This window comes from Balaenoptera ricei, chromosome X (assembly GCF_028023285.1).
Source record: "Balaenoptera ricei isolate mBalRic1 chromosome X, mBalRic1.hap2, whole genome shotgun sequence".
Taxonomy (NCBI): Eukaryota; Metazoa; Chordata; class Mammalia; order Artiodactyla; family Balaenopteridae; genus Balaenoptera; species Balaenoptera ricei.
This window is the reverse complement of record NC_082660.1, coordinates 88,171,644-88,188,429: the sequence shown is the minus strand read 5'-3', so window position 1 is coordinate 88,188,429 and position 16,786 is coordinate 88,171,644. Positions and strand designations below refer to the sequence as shown.

The following is a 16,786-nucleotide window of genomic DNA, read 5'->3' as shown; positions in this document are numbered from 1 at the left end:
AATTATTTTTTTCCTTCCCAAATGAATCATACCATCATCTTCTGAGCTACTATGAAATAGTATATAAAGCCAATTGTTGATTTAGATGACAATCAGGTATTCTAAGTTTAGGTTATAATGTGTTTCTAATACCATTATAACAAAGGCATAACTGCTTTCTTAAACTAAGATCTTTTTTTCCCATTTTTTTCTAACTAGTCAAGATATCATATACTTTATAGATTGTTCATGTGTGAAGGGAGTGACTGAGGACTGAGGCTTGACTAGACATAATGAAGAAAAATAGAATTTTTCATATATTAAAATATGTGAAAAAATGAAATATACATGCTATATGCTGCACATGGTCCTGTGTGAGTGGATACACACACACACACATACATACATATGCAGCAAGAGCCATTATTTCTTACAGAAAAGACACACACAGAGGCAGAGGGGCTGACAGTTAGTAACCCCTTAAGTAGGCTAATGGTGCTGAGTTAACAGACAACAATACTATGATTAGGGTGTGTCACCCTGCTCAGCACACGGTGAGCACTCAATAAACACTTGCAGAATTAAATTAAAAATCACTGAAAGGTTTTCATCCATAATAAGCCTTTCACACGTTTAGCGTAACAATAGATTTTGCCCTGATTCTGAAGCAGCCCGGGGGCTCAGGGATTCAATGTGGGTGGAACAAATATAATATTCAAAGAAAAAAAAGTCATTAGAGACTCAGCTGGGTCCAGTGCAGCTTATTGGTTCTATGAAGCTGTTAGGTGTAATTACCGATGTGAATCTAAATGCATTTGACTGAGAACACAGCCAAATTAATTGCAATGTTGGTATATAACAGCTGTTATTCATTTGACACTTTTGTAATAAGAATTAGAATACTGAAATATGGAACCGAAGCATGTTTCTAATAAATGATTAGGCCATCTACAATGTGTTTTGGTCATTTCTTATGTAGTCAATTTGATAGTTTTCACCCACCTGCTCCAATATTTTCATGGTTTTCTGGCTCGTGAAGTTACATAAGGCATACATGGCAACAAGCACATACTGTAGAGAACAGCCAAATTTGTAACTGCCAGCATTACTCATCTTCTACATAAGAACTGATGAAATCTTGTTAAATGCTCAACACACTGAAGACAGTTCTTAGACTTTTTGCAAATCCGAGTTTCTGCATTTAGAATGTAAGAACTCTTAATGAGATCTAAAGTGTATTACCTATCGTGTTTCGCATATTTATTTTTGTCTCCTATTTAAAAGAATATTTTTAGTTGGTGTAGAAATTTGTTTTACTGCTAAGGCAGACAGAATCAGAGTTTAGCACTTATTTCCAGTGAACTGATGCCAGAAATGTAATTATTCTAGTATGAGGTCAGAAAAAAATTACTAGTGATAAGTGGCTCAAATAGACTACTGGAAAAATAACTAGAACCTTCGATTAATCTAGAGTGTATTCTGGAATTAGAACAGATGAAGCCCACTCTCCAACACTTGTTTGCAATGATCACTCATGCTCTGAATACAGGTCCAGAGACAATAACAAAGTTCTATTGATTTACCAATGATCTATATATCGTGGGCTGACTGTATGTACAAACCCATATTTAAACACTATATGCGGCACATTTTCACCTGTGTAAAATGTGAAGCCAAAAATACTGGGGGTTGGGGGAAGGTATTTGGGTGAGTCAGAGGAGGGTTGTGCACTGAATTCAGAAAGATTATGAATGATAAAGACTGATGCCCAAATGGCTTTCTTATAATTGCAAAATCAGATTAATCAAAACACCTCTTCCCCTAGGCATTCTAGTCAACTAAGATTTTATTGTAGTGATTATTGCTATTAATCGTTTTCCATGATATGTTCACTGAAATAACTATTATTATTAAGGGGATAACAACATTGAATGCTTATTAAGTGCTAACCATGTACCAAGCAACTGTTAAGAGATTTGTAGTATTGTCTCATTTCATTCTTATGAAAATCCTGGGAGGTGGATGCCATTCTTTCCTCTGTTTTATAGGCAAGGAAGCTGAGGATCAGAGGGGTTAGGTGAATTGCTCAACACACACACACACACCACATATTTCCATTGAAAAAAACAAACCTAGAGAGCAAAGAGAAAAAGTTCTGATTTTGAATAAACAGATTTCTTGAAATGTTTGCTGATACAGGGAGCAAGGCAATTTAAATAAATGGAATATCAACCAGATATTCTTTTTTTCCTTCATAAATAAGGCTTATTAGGTCAATATTTAGTTTTGCATTAGCATCTATGAGCTGCTCACTATCATTTGTAAAATATGCCAGAATGGTGGTACCCATTTTGTCTCAGGAATTTACATAGGGGTAGACAAAAAGTTCGGTCGGGTTTTTCCATAACATCTTACGGAAAAACCTGACCGAACTTTTTGGCCAACCCAATATTATCGGGGGCCCTTTAATACTACTTGGGATCAATTCTGTTATTTATGGGTATTCTAATCTATACTACTGGTTACTGTAATTTAATGCCTGGGGTATGACATTAGGAAACATAATTTTGATCTATTCAGATTAAAATAATGTAATGTGAAATGAATTAATTCACTTATAAGATGTAATTATTTTAAAACTTGGAAAACAGAAAAATCAAATTGCTATTCACCACTAATGATAGAGCTTAAATGTTTAGGTTTATTGGTTAAAATTTGCTTATTCACTCTCAGAAGACTGATTTATCATCAAATCTGACTCAGGTAGCTATCTTTATCATCATACTAGAAGTAAATAGGCAATTCTAATTTCCATATAATCTTATATAAGGAGGAGCAAAGCTGTTCCTGATTAAATAATATTTGCATAAGAATCACATTTGGAGTTTCCAATTTCAAAACACCCTTTTTTAAATGCACTTCTTTTTATTGCTTCCTCCAAGTCCTTGCAATTAATTTGCTGACTTCCAGAAACATGAAAAGAGATTTATTCACCAATATTACAAATATTCAGTAAGCTTTCTTACTTTACCTACAGAATTAATTAATTTATTTTTCGTGATCCCTAAGTTAATTATCATCTATATTAATATAATCAAAGGTTGGAGAACATAGATTATGCCAAGTACTTTGCACAGTTTACATACTATTACACACATTTTAGAGTACATTTATTGATTTAGCATATTTTTGCTGCATTTAAATTAGCTTTCTCAATTTTACATTTAAATAAATGGTGTAATACTGTGCATGCTTTAATTATAATTATTTGGGAAATGGTGCAATAAATGTTGGTTGGATGAATGAAATAACCTAATACATCAAAAAACATTAATACATAGTTATATATTGAGGAAACCTTGCTGTTCTTAAAAAAAAGTCTAGGCCATCAGTAAATCCACTGCTTCCAACTCCCACTGCCTTTTTTTCCATCTCTTTTATGAAATTTTTCTTTCCTGTTACCACCTTCTTAAACTGCCACAGGTTGAAACTCCTTTGAAGAGAGCATCAGATATGAGCTAACTCCTTTTTTTTTTTTCTTTTTTCACCTTTCACTGTTCTTTTCCAGCTACATCCACCTTGTGTTCACCTTTCCTTTCTTGTATTCTGGCTCACTACCTGGGTGAACCCTGAACAAATTCCTATAATCAGTTTGGCTCTCCTACCTCATTGCATCACAACCTCCCATCTGACTTGGAAAGCTCTTCACAGTCTTTCCAACAGTCTTCCTACTTTTCCAACAGTTTCCCAATTCAAACCCTCCTCTGCCAACGAGGACAACGAGGACAATGACAACATGAGAAAATATTTACTGAACGTTGAACTATTCATCAGAGACCAATGACATCAACATGTAATGGATAGACTAGAGTATTAGTAACACCAGTCTCTGTGGGTTACCTCATTTAACCCTCACAATAACAAGGGAACGTTTTACTATTCCATTTTTTAGAGCAGGAACTTACGGCACAGAGAGATGAAATACCTTGTCAGAGATTATATGGCTACTCAGTTGTAGATCTGAGACCTGAACTTAGGACCTGTCCTTGTCATCATTTTGATGTACTTCCCTGTGGGCCACTGAACAGATCCTCTGTGAGGCCTGTTGCCTTCCGTGCTGACGTGCACCACTGCTGACGTTAGTCCCATTTACTTGAATAGTCTCGCCCCTGCTTTAGCTAAATATTACCCATCCTTCAGCATCTAGTTCAACAGATACATTTAGAGACCATATTTAGCCTTCTCCACAAAGCCTTACATCATTTTACCAGATCTCATTGATCTCCCCTTTTAGATAGTTTGAAATGATCTCTATTATTTATCGGTACACTGTTTGCTGGTTCAGCTTTATTACATCAGAAGAGTAGCAGAATATGTCACCCAAAGATATGCCACTTTGGCATAAGGATTATTTCGAGCTGAAGGTAAGTGAGAAGAAGCAGATACCAGAAAAGCTCTCGGCCCTCTAGCTATTTCCTTAAAAGCAGGATATAAATTTGTAAAGGTGCCCCTCTATTACTGTTTACCAGGAATAACAGAAGATATTCGCCAGAGACTACTCTAGATAGACTCTTATCCGTCCAGAAATGGCACCAGAGGAACCTACATAACAATTTACTAACTAGCCCTTATCTTCCATTAGTTCCCCCATATATTTACCTTCCCACAATTTGCCACACTAGAAACTCAAAGTCCTCTTCCTTTGTCTCAGCTAAAAACTTCTCCAAATGTATTATTCTTTTGCTAAGATGCTCTATAAGCCCACGTTCTAACCACCCCTCTGAGTTACTCATCACCGAATGCTGCCAGGTATATGCACGATGCATATATTAATAAATCTGTTCGTTTATCTCCTGCTAACCTGTCTTTTGTCAGTGTAGTTTACAGGGTCCCAGCCAATGAACAGTTTCTCCTCCCCTACACATCTCTATGACAAAATTGTAAACTAGAAAGGATGGGGACTACGTCTTGAAGTTTTTTCTGATTCTCCAACGAGCACAAAATGACTCTTTCATCATCAGCAGCAGCAAGAATATTCTAGGCCCTTTGTTATATACTGTACTTAATTATCTCATTTAATCTTCACTAAAATGATAGGAGGTAAATGTCATTATCCTCCATTACAGATGAGGTAACTGAGGCATGAAGAGATGAAGGAACAGAACAAGGTCATAAAGCGAGTAGGTGGCAGAGCTAGGACTGATCTCCACTTTTTTAATGTACAGACTTTAATAACTTTTTAGACATGCCACTTAATGTTTGCAAATGATGGTCTCTTTAATATATAACCATGTCTTTTTTCTCTTTTACAATTAAAAAAATACTATTTCTTATCATGGCCTTTGCCTTTGGATCTCTAATTCTTTCAAAATGGAGCCTTGAAACATGGCTTTTTTTTGAAACATGGCATTTTTTAATGGATTTAACTGAAAAGGTATAATTCTCTGGCTGCTCGGTTTCCATGATATCTTTACTTAATTCTGAGCTCGGCTGATCACATCTAGATTATAGAAATAATCTTTTGTGGTTGCTTTATCCTATTATTCTTCTGAATAATTAGATTCCAGAATATTTCCTCATGATGAATGCATATAATTTTGCATGCCAGATAAATATATATTGTTGTTGTTACTTATTAGCTATATGAGATCACAGGAGATTTTTTAAAAGGGAGGGGTTGGCAATTTTGCTAAGTTGATATGAAATAGAAACTTTACAGAAAGAGTATTTGTGTTTTTAAAGTTGTTTGTAATTTTCAAGTGGCTTTCTTTACCCAAGAGACTCTTTACTTGACTACTTTTGTTATAGGTCAGATCCCCGGGTTCCAATGGGATGTATCTCCAGTCACATGTGCATGAACTATCTCTACAGTTTAAATTATATGTATCTCACAATGGCAATCAAATGTTCTATATCAGTTCTCTTTCAGTGGAAAGTGGATAACACCATTCTAGTTGGACACATTTAAAAGTTCTCTATGGCACCTCATTCTCATTTCTAACATGGATTCACCTTTTACGTAGCTCCATCATGCCTCCTCCCAGGCTCTCAGAATATCTGCAGCTGACTTCCACCTAGTTAACAACACCATCTTTTACAAGATACTAAGAAACTCACTGACACTGAGCTCCATCTTGACACCCAATTACCCAACTCTGTTCTTATTCTTTCTTTTCTGCATCTTTTTGTCTTCTTAAGACTATACAATTTCAATGGAAGGATCTCTTTTTAAAACATATTTATAAGTACTAACAAACATATACTCTTAAGTGTAAAATAATGTTACAATAAATAACAATAATAATAATAAGTACTTGCCACATACGGGCCACAAATCAAGAACCTAATGGTGAAGTTTATTATTTAATTGATCTGTAAATAGAGATATGGTAAGAATATACAAAAGATTAATCCTATTTTAAAGTCTGTCTTTTGTGTTCAGATCACTCAGCTAAGCATTTGCATAAAAAACTTATTTGGATCTATATACTATGCCTTCAATGATGTTTGAAGAGGTCATCAATCAAATCTTGGCGAATGAAAATATATACATATTATAGACACAATCAAAATAGGTTCTTTCTTTTTTTCTTTCTATTGTAGGTATGTTTTTAAGGAAATAGTGAAAGCTTGATACATACTTGGGGTGGAGGTCGGGGAGGGGGGCAGTGTGATGTGGGAACAAGATTATGTTCTCGGCACAAAACTGGACAGACTCTGTCTTGACTCCTTCCTCTTTTCACTATTCACCCCAGAGAATCTCAAAAGTGTAATCTGGGAACTTGTGGAGACCTGAGATCATTTCAGATCTGCAAGGTCGAAACTATCTTTATAAGAATACTGACACATTTTTGCCTTTTTCTCTCTCATTCTTTCATGAGTGTATAGTGCTTTCTAGAAGCTACATGATGAACGATATCACATTAGACCGAATGTAGAATCAGGTATGAGAATCAAGCTGTCTTTCATTAAGCCAGATTTTGAAGAGATTTACAACACTATTTTTTTCTCTTCTTACTAAGTTTTTTGAAGGGGAGATTTTGGAAGATAAAGCTACATTTCATAAAAAAATGTTATTTAACACATAATAGTTTATTTTAATAGAATTAATAAATAATTACTTTTAAAATTATTTCTTAAATAATTTTATTTACTATGTCTCTGCTTAAATTCTAATATAATAAATGTCAATACATATAACCCAAATAAGCAAAAGGTATTGGAGGTCCTCAATAATTTTTAAGAGTGTAAATGGGTTCTGAGACCAAATACTTTCAGAACTTCTGATTTATACTTTACCCTGTGATCTCATTCAAACTCATACGTTATAAGATAAATTGTGTAATTAATTAAGGTGAATTTAAACTAGACTAGGTTGGACCCCTAATCCAACATGACTGGTGTCCTATAAAAAGAACACCATGTGAAGAGACAGACGTGCACACAGGGAGAATGCCATGTGACCATTGAAGTTATACTGCCACAAGTCAAGGAACTAACAGAAGCTAGGAGAGAGGCCTGGAATGGGTCCTTCCCTAGTGTCTTCAGAAAGAGCAGGACACTGCCTACACCTTGATTTCAGGTGTCTGTCCTCCAGAACTGTGAGACAATAAATTTCTGTTGTCCTAAGCCATCCAGTTTGTGGTACTTTGTTACAGAAGCCCTAGCAAACTAATATACCCTAACTTTAATCATCAAAAATCAATGATCCCCAAGTCTGTCTGTCTAGTCCAAACCTCTTTCCTGAGTTTCATATGCACACACACAATGGCTTCTTAGACATTTCCCATCTTTACAAGGTTTCTGAAAATGAAACAGGTTCAAAATGTCACTAATCATTGTAACCCTCCTGATGAAGTCTGCTCTATTCTTGAACTGTTTTTTCTTTATGAAGAGTACCACCTTCTTTAATGCTTCCTTCCCTTAATTCCCACATCTAAAATCATCAGGGTCAGTCAGTTCTACCTTTTAACAACCCTCTGGTGATGGTTAATTTTATGTGTCAGCTTGGCTGGGCCATGGTGTCCAGATATTTGTTTAAACATTACTCCGGATGTTTTTCTGAGGGTGTTTTTGGGTGAGATAAACATTTAAATCAGTGGATTTTGAGTAAAGCAGATTGCCCTCTGTAATGTAGGTGGGCCTCATCTAATCAGTGGAAGGCCTGAATAGATCAAAAAACTGATCTCCCCTGAGCAAGAGGGAATTCTACCAGTAGACTGCCTTTGGACTTGAACTGCAACACTGGTTCTTCCCTGGGTCTCCAGGCTGCCATCCTACCCTGCAGATTTTGGACTTGCCAGCTTCCATAATCACGCAAGCCAATTCCTTAAAATAGATCTGTCTCTGCATATCCACAACCTAGAGAACCTAATACACCTCTTACTGGTGACTTCTGTAACCTCACTACCACTGCATTAGTTCAGGCCACCATCATCTCTTGTCAGGACAATGATAACCTCTTAACCTCTGTTGTCTCAGGCTGTTCCCTTTCCAGTCCATTCTCTATGCTTCTGTCAAAATGATCTTTCTAAGAAAAAAGCATATCACTTTCCCATTTAGAAACATTCATAGGTTTCCCACAGCTCTCAGGGTAAGACCCTTAGCATAGCCAAGTGAATGCACAGTCTGTTCCGTACCTCTTCCAGCCTCTTCTCTCAGTACTCCTTCATGCACGTAAGGGAACTAACATTCAGCACAGTTCTACTGACTCCATCACCTATTAAGCGAGAACTTCCTACAAATACTGTGCTCTAGTACTTTTCCTAATTGAGTGAGACATGTCCCACCCAATCCAAGGAGACAGAAAATAATTAGGTTCGGGGAAAGACCTCGCCTTTAACACGGATTTTATGGAGTGGGCATGAATCAGCAAAGAAACACTGGAGTGAAAAACACCTCAATCTCCACACCTTCAGTATTACAGGTGGGTACCTTGAAGTGTGTGTGTATATGAGTATGTGTGAGTGTGTGTGTGTTTGTATTCGCAAGACCCAAATGTTGCACTGAGATTCTGCCTCACTTATAAAATTGGGGATGTCCGCACATCTGTGTAGTGGCTTACAAGTACTGTCGTGCTCCATTTTCCCCTGAGTAAATCATAGCCATTTATTAAAAAATATATATATATATATATTCTTTTTCATATTCTTTTCCATTATGGTTTTTAATAGGCTATTGAATATAGCTCCCTGTGCTATACAGTAGGACCTTGTTGTATCCCTTCTATATACTTTGCTCATCTTTTAAAATTATGTTATATTTATTTCCTGGGTAAAAAGATAAACTGCAGTCAATTCCTGAAAAATTGTATGTATTTTAGAGATATGAAGAAGAATGGTATAGATATTATTTCAGAAGATTCACCATTAACAGACATTACTACAGAGTAACTGACAATGATTAAAAATACGTAATAATAATTAATAATTAACTTGGGCCACAGACTGCCTAGGCTCAGATCTTGCTTCTACCTCTTACTATCTTTGTCAACTTGGGCAACTCACTTAACTTCTCTGTGCCTGTTTCCTCATCTAAAAATGAGATAGTAGCACCCTCCTACCAGGGTTTTATGAGGATTAAATATATTCAAATGCATAAAATTCCTAGAACAGTTCTTGGTACATAGTAAGTCCTATATGTTAGCTGTTGCTGTTGTTGTTATTGTTATTATTATTTGACAATGGCATTTATAAGTGCAAAGATTCTATCGCCAGACTACTTAGATTCTAATCTTGCTGCTTATACTTCCATTTGTGTGACCTTGGCAAGTTCCTTAATTTCTATGAGTTTCAGTTTCCTCATCTGTAAAATGAGATAATAATAGTACCTACCTAACAGAGATGTTATGAAGATTAACTTACTTAAAATATGGCACACAGTCAACATTATACAGTGCTTGCAATTTTTAATATCATTATACTTAGAAATAGGTGGTCCATATTAATCATATTATCTTGCATCTTGTTCAGATTTTGTTTTGTTTTTCAATTCTCTAACCCTCAGTGGCAAAGGCTATGCTTTTGCATTCTTAAGTTGCAGCTACCTGGTGCTGATCACTTTCTTTCCTTACCCTCTCTTCTTTAAAAAGAAAACCAAACCAAACGAAACCAAAAAAATCCACCTTTAATATACAGTCATTCTTGCTAACCAAGAAAACAACTTACTTTATACTATGTGGATATATCAGCATTTTGTTTGTAGGCTCACAGCTGGACAAGGTGCTTCTCCCTATTTTTTTGCAACTCATAACAGTGCTGTCAATATCCATTATGACTTGAAATGTTCAAGCCCCCAAGGGAGGGTGTTAATTATTACTGTACTGTCAACAGACATGTGTCAACAAAATAAAATTAGAGCCATAAGGCTCATCTCCCCAGACCAGTGTTTCTCTTTTCATCTCACTCTCTTCTTCTCTTACCACTGCCTCATCCAGAACATAATATGATTTGGTAAAATAAATGAAGAAAAAAAGAGTGTTGCAACAACATATTACCTTGCATTGGTTATCTAAAAGCCTGTGTTCAGTGCAGGATGAAAAGAAATACAGATAATAACATGAAAGACATTTGATACAAATAACTAATAATATTGTGAATTTTCTACCAAAACCATTATTCACTTTATAATTCAAAATTATCAATAATTAAGTGCAATTATTTTGCACTTCATACCTCTTTCTTAAAAAATGGAAGCACTTCATACCTTTGTTTATATCAATGAGTTGTTTCTTTTTCTTCTGGCGTTCTAACTTTTCTTGTTCAGCTTTCTCTTTTGCAAGCTTTGCCCTCCTAGTCTTCTCTTCCATTTCTTTTCTCTTGTTGTTTTCTTTCACTGCTTCCTGTACAAATAAACAAAGTTAAACAAAAATTCTTCCATTATGTATATATTGGAGGAGTTGTGCAATATTAAAATTCTATATACACAAGTGTGGGTGCTCAGAGTTGGAAAAGTATTATAGCAGCTTCGAGGTACATTCATATACTTTTGAGAGAAAGAAATAATCATAAGATATTTCTTCTTGAAAAAAAATTATTTGTAACTCAGGCTTTAACTGCTATTACCTGGGGTGCTAGAAAATTAGAAACATGAATGTTCACAGATTTTTTAACAATAAACATATTGTCTCTGTGGTTGAAATATGAAATAGTTTTGATACATAAGAAAAAGTTTAATAGGGAAATATGGCTTAGCAGGTACTGTACAACTCTATTTTACATTTTCCCCTTATCTGAAAAATGTTTTTTTTAAACTACGTGATAAGATTTTTGTAAGAAAAATGAGATACATTTATAAAATACATAGAATACTTTGTCTACGACAATGATAGTGGTGGGTGGGTGTGGCGGAGGTGGTCACCATTCCATCTAATGGTGCAGGGCATGAAACAATCAGCCATATTATTATAGGAAAGAAATACCTGCACGTTTAATAGCTTTTTACATGCCTAGATCTTTGAGTGCTGAAGCATATTTCAAGCTATTGTCTGTTTTATTTTGGATAGATTATCTGTGGAACTCAAGGTAATCAGTACATTCCAGTAGACCGTATGGGAGAACGCTGGAGTAAATTGTTCTGCTGGACTAATAGTATTTTAGAGAATAGTCATTTTAGAGAAATCACTAATGCAGAGACACACCGACTGCAAGTTCCTTCCATCAAGTTGTTCTGGGTTTTTTTCCTCTTATGATTCATCAAACATACTTCACAGCATGTACCAACTATCTCACAAAAGCTATTTTGTTCCAGAAACCCTAAAGAAAAGGACTCAATAACAAGAATACATCTACAAGCCTTGGCCTGGAGGTGTCTATATTGAAATATTTTTTCTTCATATTAAAAGGTAATAATAGTTTTTAAAAGCCTTGAAAACACTTTCAAAAAAATTCTCTTGACTTGCAAGAATTATTGGTACCTCCCCCTTCTCCTGCCCCTGTAACACTAGTACATCTAACATTAGGCTAAGAGCACAAAATAATCTGGCTCCTGCAGACAAACTCAAAGACTACCACTTAAAATAAATTTGAATAATAGAGTCATAATTTTAGAAGAGGGTTTCTCAGCTTCAGCACTATTGTCATTTGGGGCAAGAGAATTCTTTGTTGTGGGAGCACCCTGTGTCTTGTAAGGTATTTAGCAGCACTCCTGATCTTTACTGACTAGATGCCAGTAGCACCCCTCCCCGGTTCTCACAACCAAAATTGTCTCCAGAGATTGCCAAATGTTACCCAGGTTGAGAACCACTAACATAGGGGGTTTCATAGAGATTAATTTATTCACCCAAAATTGCAAATCGTCTGCTCTGCTGAATCCAGCTTCTTTTTGCAGATGTGGAAACTGGGTTCTGAATGAGTTTAAATACTTGCCTAAGGTCACACATTTATGTAATTGCAAAGTTGGGAAAATAACTCATGTCTCTCTTCTCAGGGTTTAGTGTTTGTTTTATTCTTCATGGAAGAAAGACAATGTGGATGACACCAAAAGCACAAACAACCAAAGGGAAAAAATAGATAAATAAGACTTCGTCAAAACCAAAAACTTTTATCCATCAAAGGACACTGTCAAGGGAATTCCCTGGGGGTCCAGTGGTTAGGACTCGGCACTCTCACTGCTGGAGCCCAGATTCGATCCCTGGTTGGGGAACTAAGGTCAGGCAAGCTGTGCGGGGCGGCCAAAAGGGAGGAAAAAAAAAAAAAAAAAAAAAAAGAACACTGTCAAGAGAGCGAAGAGATAACCCACAGAATGGGAGAAAATATCTGCAAATCATATATCTGATAAGAATATATAAAAACTCTTACTACTCAACAATAAAATGACAAATAACCCAACTAAAAATGGGCAAAGGATTTAAATAGATATTTCTACAAAGAAGATAAAGAGCCAATAAGTATTTGAAAAGATGTTCAACATAATTAATCACTAGGGAACTGCAAATCAAAACCACAGTGAGGTACCACTTCATGAACACTAGAATGGCTATAATAAAAAACAACAAAACAGATAATAATAAATGAAGAATTGGAGAAATTGGAATGCTTTGTATTGCTGGTGTGAATGTAAAATAATGAGTCATCCTGGAAAACTGTCTGAGTTCCTCAAAATGCTAAACATAGAGTTATAATATGACACAACAATTCCACTCCTAGGTATATATCCAAGACAAAAGAAAACACGTGTTCACACAAAAACTTGTACAAGAATGTTCATTAGCAGCATCATTTCTAATAGCCAATAAGTGGAAACAACCCAAATGTCCACCAACTGATAAATGGATAAACAAAATGTGGTACATATATATCCATATGATGGAATATTATTCAAGCATAAAAAGAAAAAAGTACTGATACATGCCACAACATGGATGAACCTTAAAATATTACGCTCAGTTAAAGAAGACACAAAAGGCCACATATGGTTATGATTCCGTTTATATATAATGTCCAGAATAGGTAAATCCATGGAGACAAAGTAGATTAGTGGTTGCCAGGGGAAGGAGGAGAGGGGAATGCAGAGTGACTGCTAATGAGAATGGGGTTTCTTTCTGGGTATGATGAAAATGTTCTGGAATTATGTAGTGGTGATGGTTGCAGAACCTTATGAACATATTAAAAACCACTGAATTGTATACTGCAAAATGGTGAATTTTATGATATGTAAATTATATCTCAATAAAAATTAATACAATTTTAAAAAGTAGATGTTTGAAAAAGGCAGGATTGAAATAAAATTGTAACTTAGAATAAAAAGACAATGTGCAAAAAGCAACATACATTCAGGCTCTGATATTAACAAGTTGCATGATCTTTGGTAAGTAACATGAGAGGAGGTGAGTAGCAGAGGAGAGAAGGGAGGTTAATGCTTGTGTACATTTTATTATCAGTCAAATCTCTGATCTAGTAAACAATCAACAAACATCTGGGTGTGAGGCAGGAGGTAGATGGGCCACCCCCTGCAACCCAGGGGAAGCAATTGGAGATTCGTTCTCTGTGGACCGATACTCCAAGATGAGAATAGCAGGACAATTGAGAGAGGAGGCTGGGCCCTGCCCAGCTAGAAGATAGGAGACCACATTTTTCTCATTCTCAAAGTCAAGGAAACCTTCCCAACTAGAAAGCTCCTTGGAGGTCAAAAAGGGAGGGGGCGCCACCCCATAGTAAGTGGTGCCAACTACCCACAGGCCTCTTCGGTAGAATCCATCTTGGCTGAGAGACGCGTGCGCACACAGGGGAGGATCCTGAGCCAAATAGGGACTCTGAACCAGGCAAATCAAAAGGATTGGCCAAAGGAAACCCGACCTCAATCTCTGGCCGGGAACCGAAAGCCTGCTTCAAGCCGCTGCAGGCCGAGGCTACCTGAGATCAGGTGCACTCTTCCATTATCAATCTAATGGGCTATTTAGCTGCTGAGTGCTGTCATTTATTATGAAGATGGAAAAAACTGGTAACTTGCGTTTGTATTTCTTCCTTGTTCTGATAATAACAGCTAGTGTTTAATGGAAATTTATTATGTGCCAGGTGTTTTAAGTAAATAACTTCAAATATTTATAGAAAACCTAGTATTTGTTCTCATTTTACAGATGCTGAAACTTAGGTTGAGGTAGGTTAAGTGAGATGCCCAAGGCTACACAGCTACTTAAGTACCAGAAGCACATATGTTCACTCACATTACCATGATGCCTTCCAAGTAGAGTTGTCAGATAAAAAACAGGACACTCAGTTAAACTTGAATTTAGATAAACCGTGAATCATTTTTTTTAGTGTAAGTATATCCTATTCAATACTTGGCATATACTTACACTAAAAAATTTCATGCGATATGTGGGACACATTGATACTAAAAATTATTCATTATCCATACAATACTTGGGATATATTTATGTTAAAAAAATCATGTAATATTTGGGACACATTGCTAACAAAAGATTTTTTCATGGTTTATCTAAATTCAAATTTAACTGGGCATTCAGTATTTTTATGTGATAAATTTGGCAATCCTATTCCCAAGACTGTTGATTTTTTATAAGCATTCTTTTATAGACTAAGATTATGTAATGAAGACAGTAGAATAATTATAAAAACACAAAAAAGCCCACATCTAAACTATATTTTGAGAACAGAAATGTTGATATAGATCACTGATAAGCATTATGTGATTCATGGACTTGAATCATACTATTTCTGTAGCATTCTTCACATTTCATTCCTTTTTCTTTCTTAAAAATAGAGTAAAACTAAAAAAATAGTTTATATAAAAATCTAAACTAATGCAATTTGGGGTAGAAGAAAATCAGTCAACAATATCACTGAATCGCTAGTAGAGAAATTTGGCATATGTGAATAGGTTAAATTTCTATATGAAAGGTAGACTTGCAACTGGCACTACTAAAACACCATGAATGTAAAACTATAAACAATGAAACAGACCAAGTAATAGGTTCATCAGTTCACACCTTAAATGTTTTAGGAATAAATTTAACTACAAAACAATCACACAATTTGAAATGGCATGTGCAATCCCGAAGAGACCGAAACGGAAGAGGAAAATAATTTCTGTGGTTTGGCATTAATAGAAATGAATGAATGCATCTACAAAGGCATATATTTTTCAAGCAACACAGACTGTGGAGTAAGATTTAGTTCTGATATCACCAATTCTGTCTTCATGAAGAGGCCTCATGAAGGCCTAAAAAGAACATCCTATTCCTCTTGGTGGTTTCACTCTTTGACTCTGGCTTTAGGAAATTAGGGATGGGAAACACATGCCTGTTTACTTTTCTCTCCTTAAGAAATAAATTTAAAAAGAGAAAGGGAAATCTTAACTATGGTTTCATATCAACAACCTTTAGTTTTACCAGAGAGCAAGATAGGAAATTTCAAGACTTTGTTTAACTCTCTAAAAAATGTGAAAGCTGATGGGGAGAGAACTCTTTTGAGCGATGGGATGTATTCTTTTCACCCTAATTCCTATAAAACAAAACCCAAATGATTAAAAGAATAAAAGCAACAGGAGCAAATTTGAGCTCAGAATTTTTTTAAAAAAATACTTTAAATAATTGACTGTGGTTAACAACACTGTATATTTGTTGAGCCTCACTAAACATTTTAAAATGCTAACTCCTCTACTTCAACATGATTCTCAAGTAAGCATCAATCATTATTTCTTAGCGTTGGGAATGCCAGCTGATTAGATTCTGTCAATGTATAGAACTGTGTTCTGCTAAAAGGATGCTGCTAATTGAGAAAGTTTTTTGGTAGTAACCTCATACAAGATAAGAAATGTTTACAGAAAAAGAAGTCTGTTTTACTGGCGTATCTGTTTTTCAAGAGTCAGGAAAAAGCACAGAAGGAGCAAAATGTAACAAAAATTGTCTCTAGGATTTACTGCAAAATGTATTCACTAACCTCATTTTAAGTCTCTCACTAATTGTAAGACTCTATTGCCTTACTGAAAAATATGAATAAATTACAAATCTTATTTCCCTTGTTGTGCATAATTAACAAATGAGACCTATGGACTAAAAATGTCATATGCAAAAAAAAAAAAAAAAAAGTTCATGTAAATGCTAAGACCTCTCATATATTCCAACTAAGCTTTCCGAAATGGATGAAACTGGTTTCGAAAATTCCAAGGGGCTCAGATGCCAGCTTCTTTCATGTCAGGTCTACACAAACCCAGCATCTTCCAACCTCGTGATATTTAAAAACAAAAACCACCTCCCACCAAGACCCTTTCCTTACTCCCATTGCCTTCAATGGCTTTTTATCCCAGTGCTGACTTCAGAAGCACTTTGCGAGCACTGTGATCTCAC

General features: G+C 35.6%; 1 protein-coding gene across 4 annotated transcripts in view; it reads right to left on the bottom strand.

Annotated features, from left to right (window-relative positions):
- Positions 1-16,786, bottom strand: part of DIAPH2 (diaphanous related formin 2) — an 857,286-nt gene that overhangs the window by 181,232 nt on the left and 659,268 nt on the right. For all 4 annotated transcript variants that reach the window (XM_059909954.1, XM_059909955.1, XM_059909956.1 and 1 more), the window contains one exon: positions 10,684-10,819. In XM_059909954.1, the coding sequence (XP_059765937.1) occupies positions 10,684-10,819 (136 nt within the window). The remainder of the gene's footprint in view (positions 1-10,683; positions 10,820-16,786) is intronic.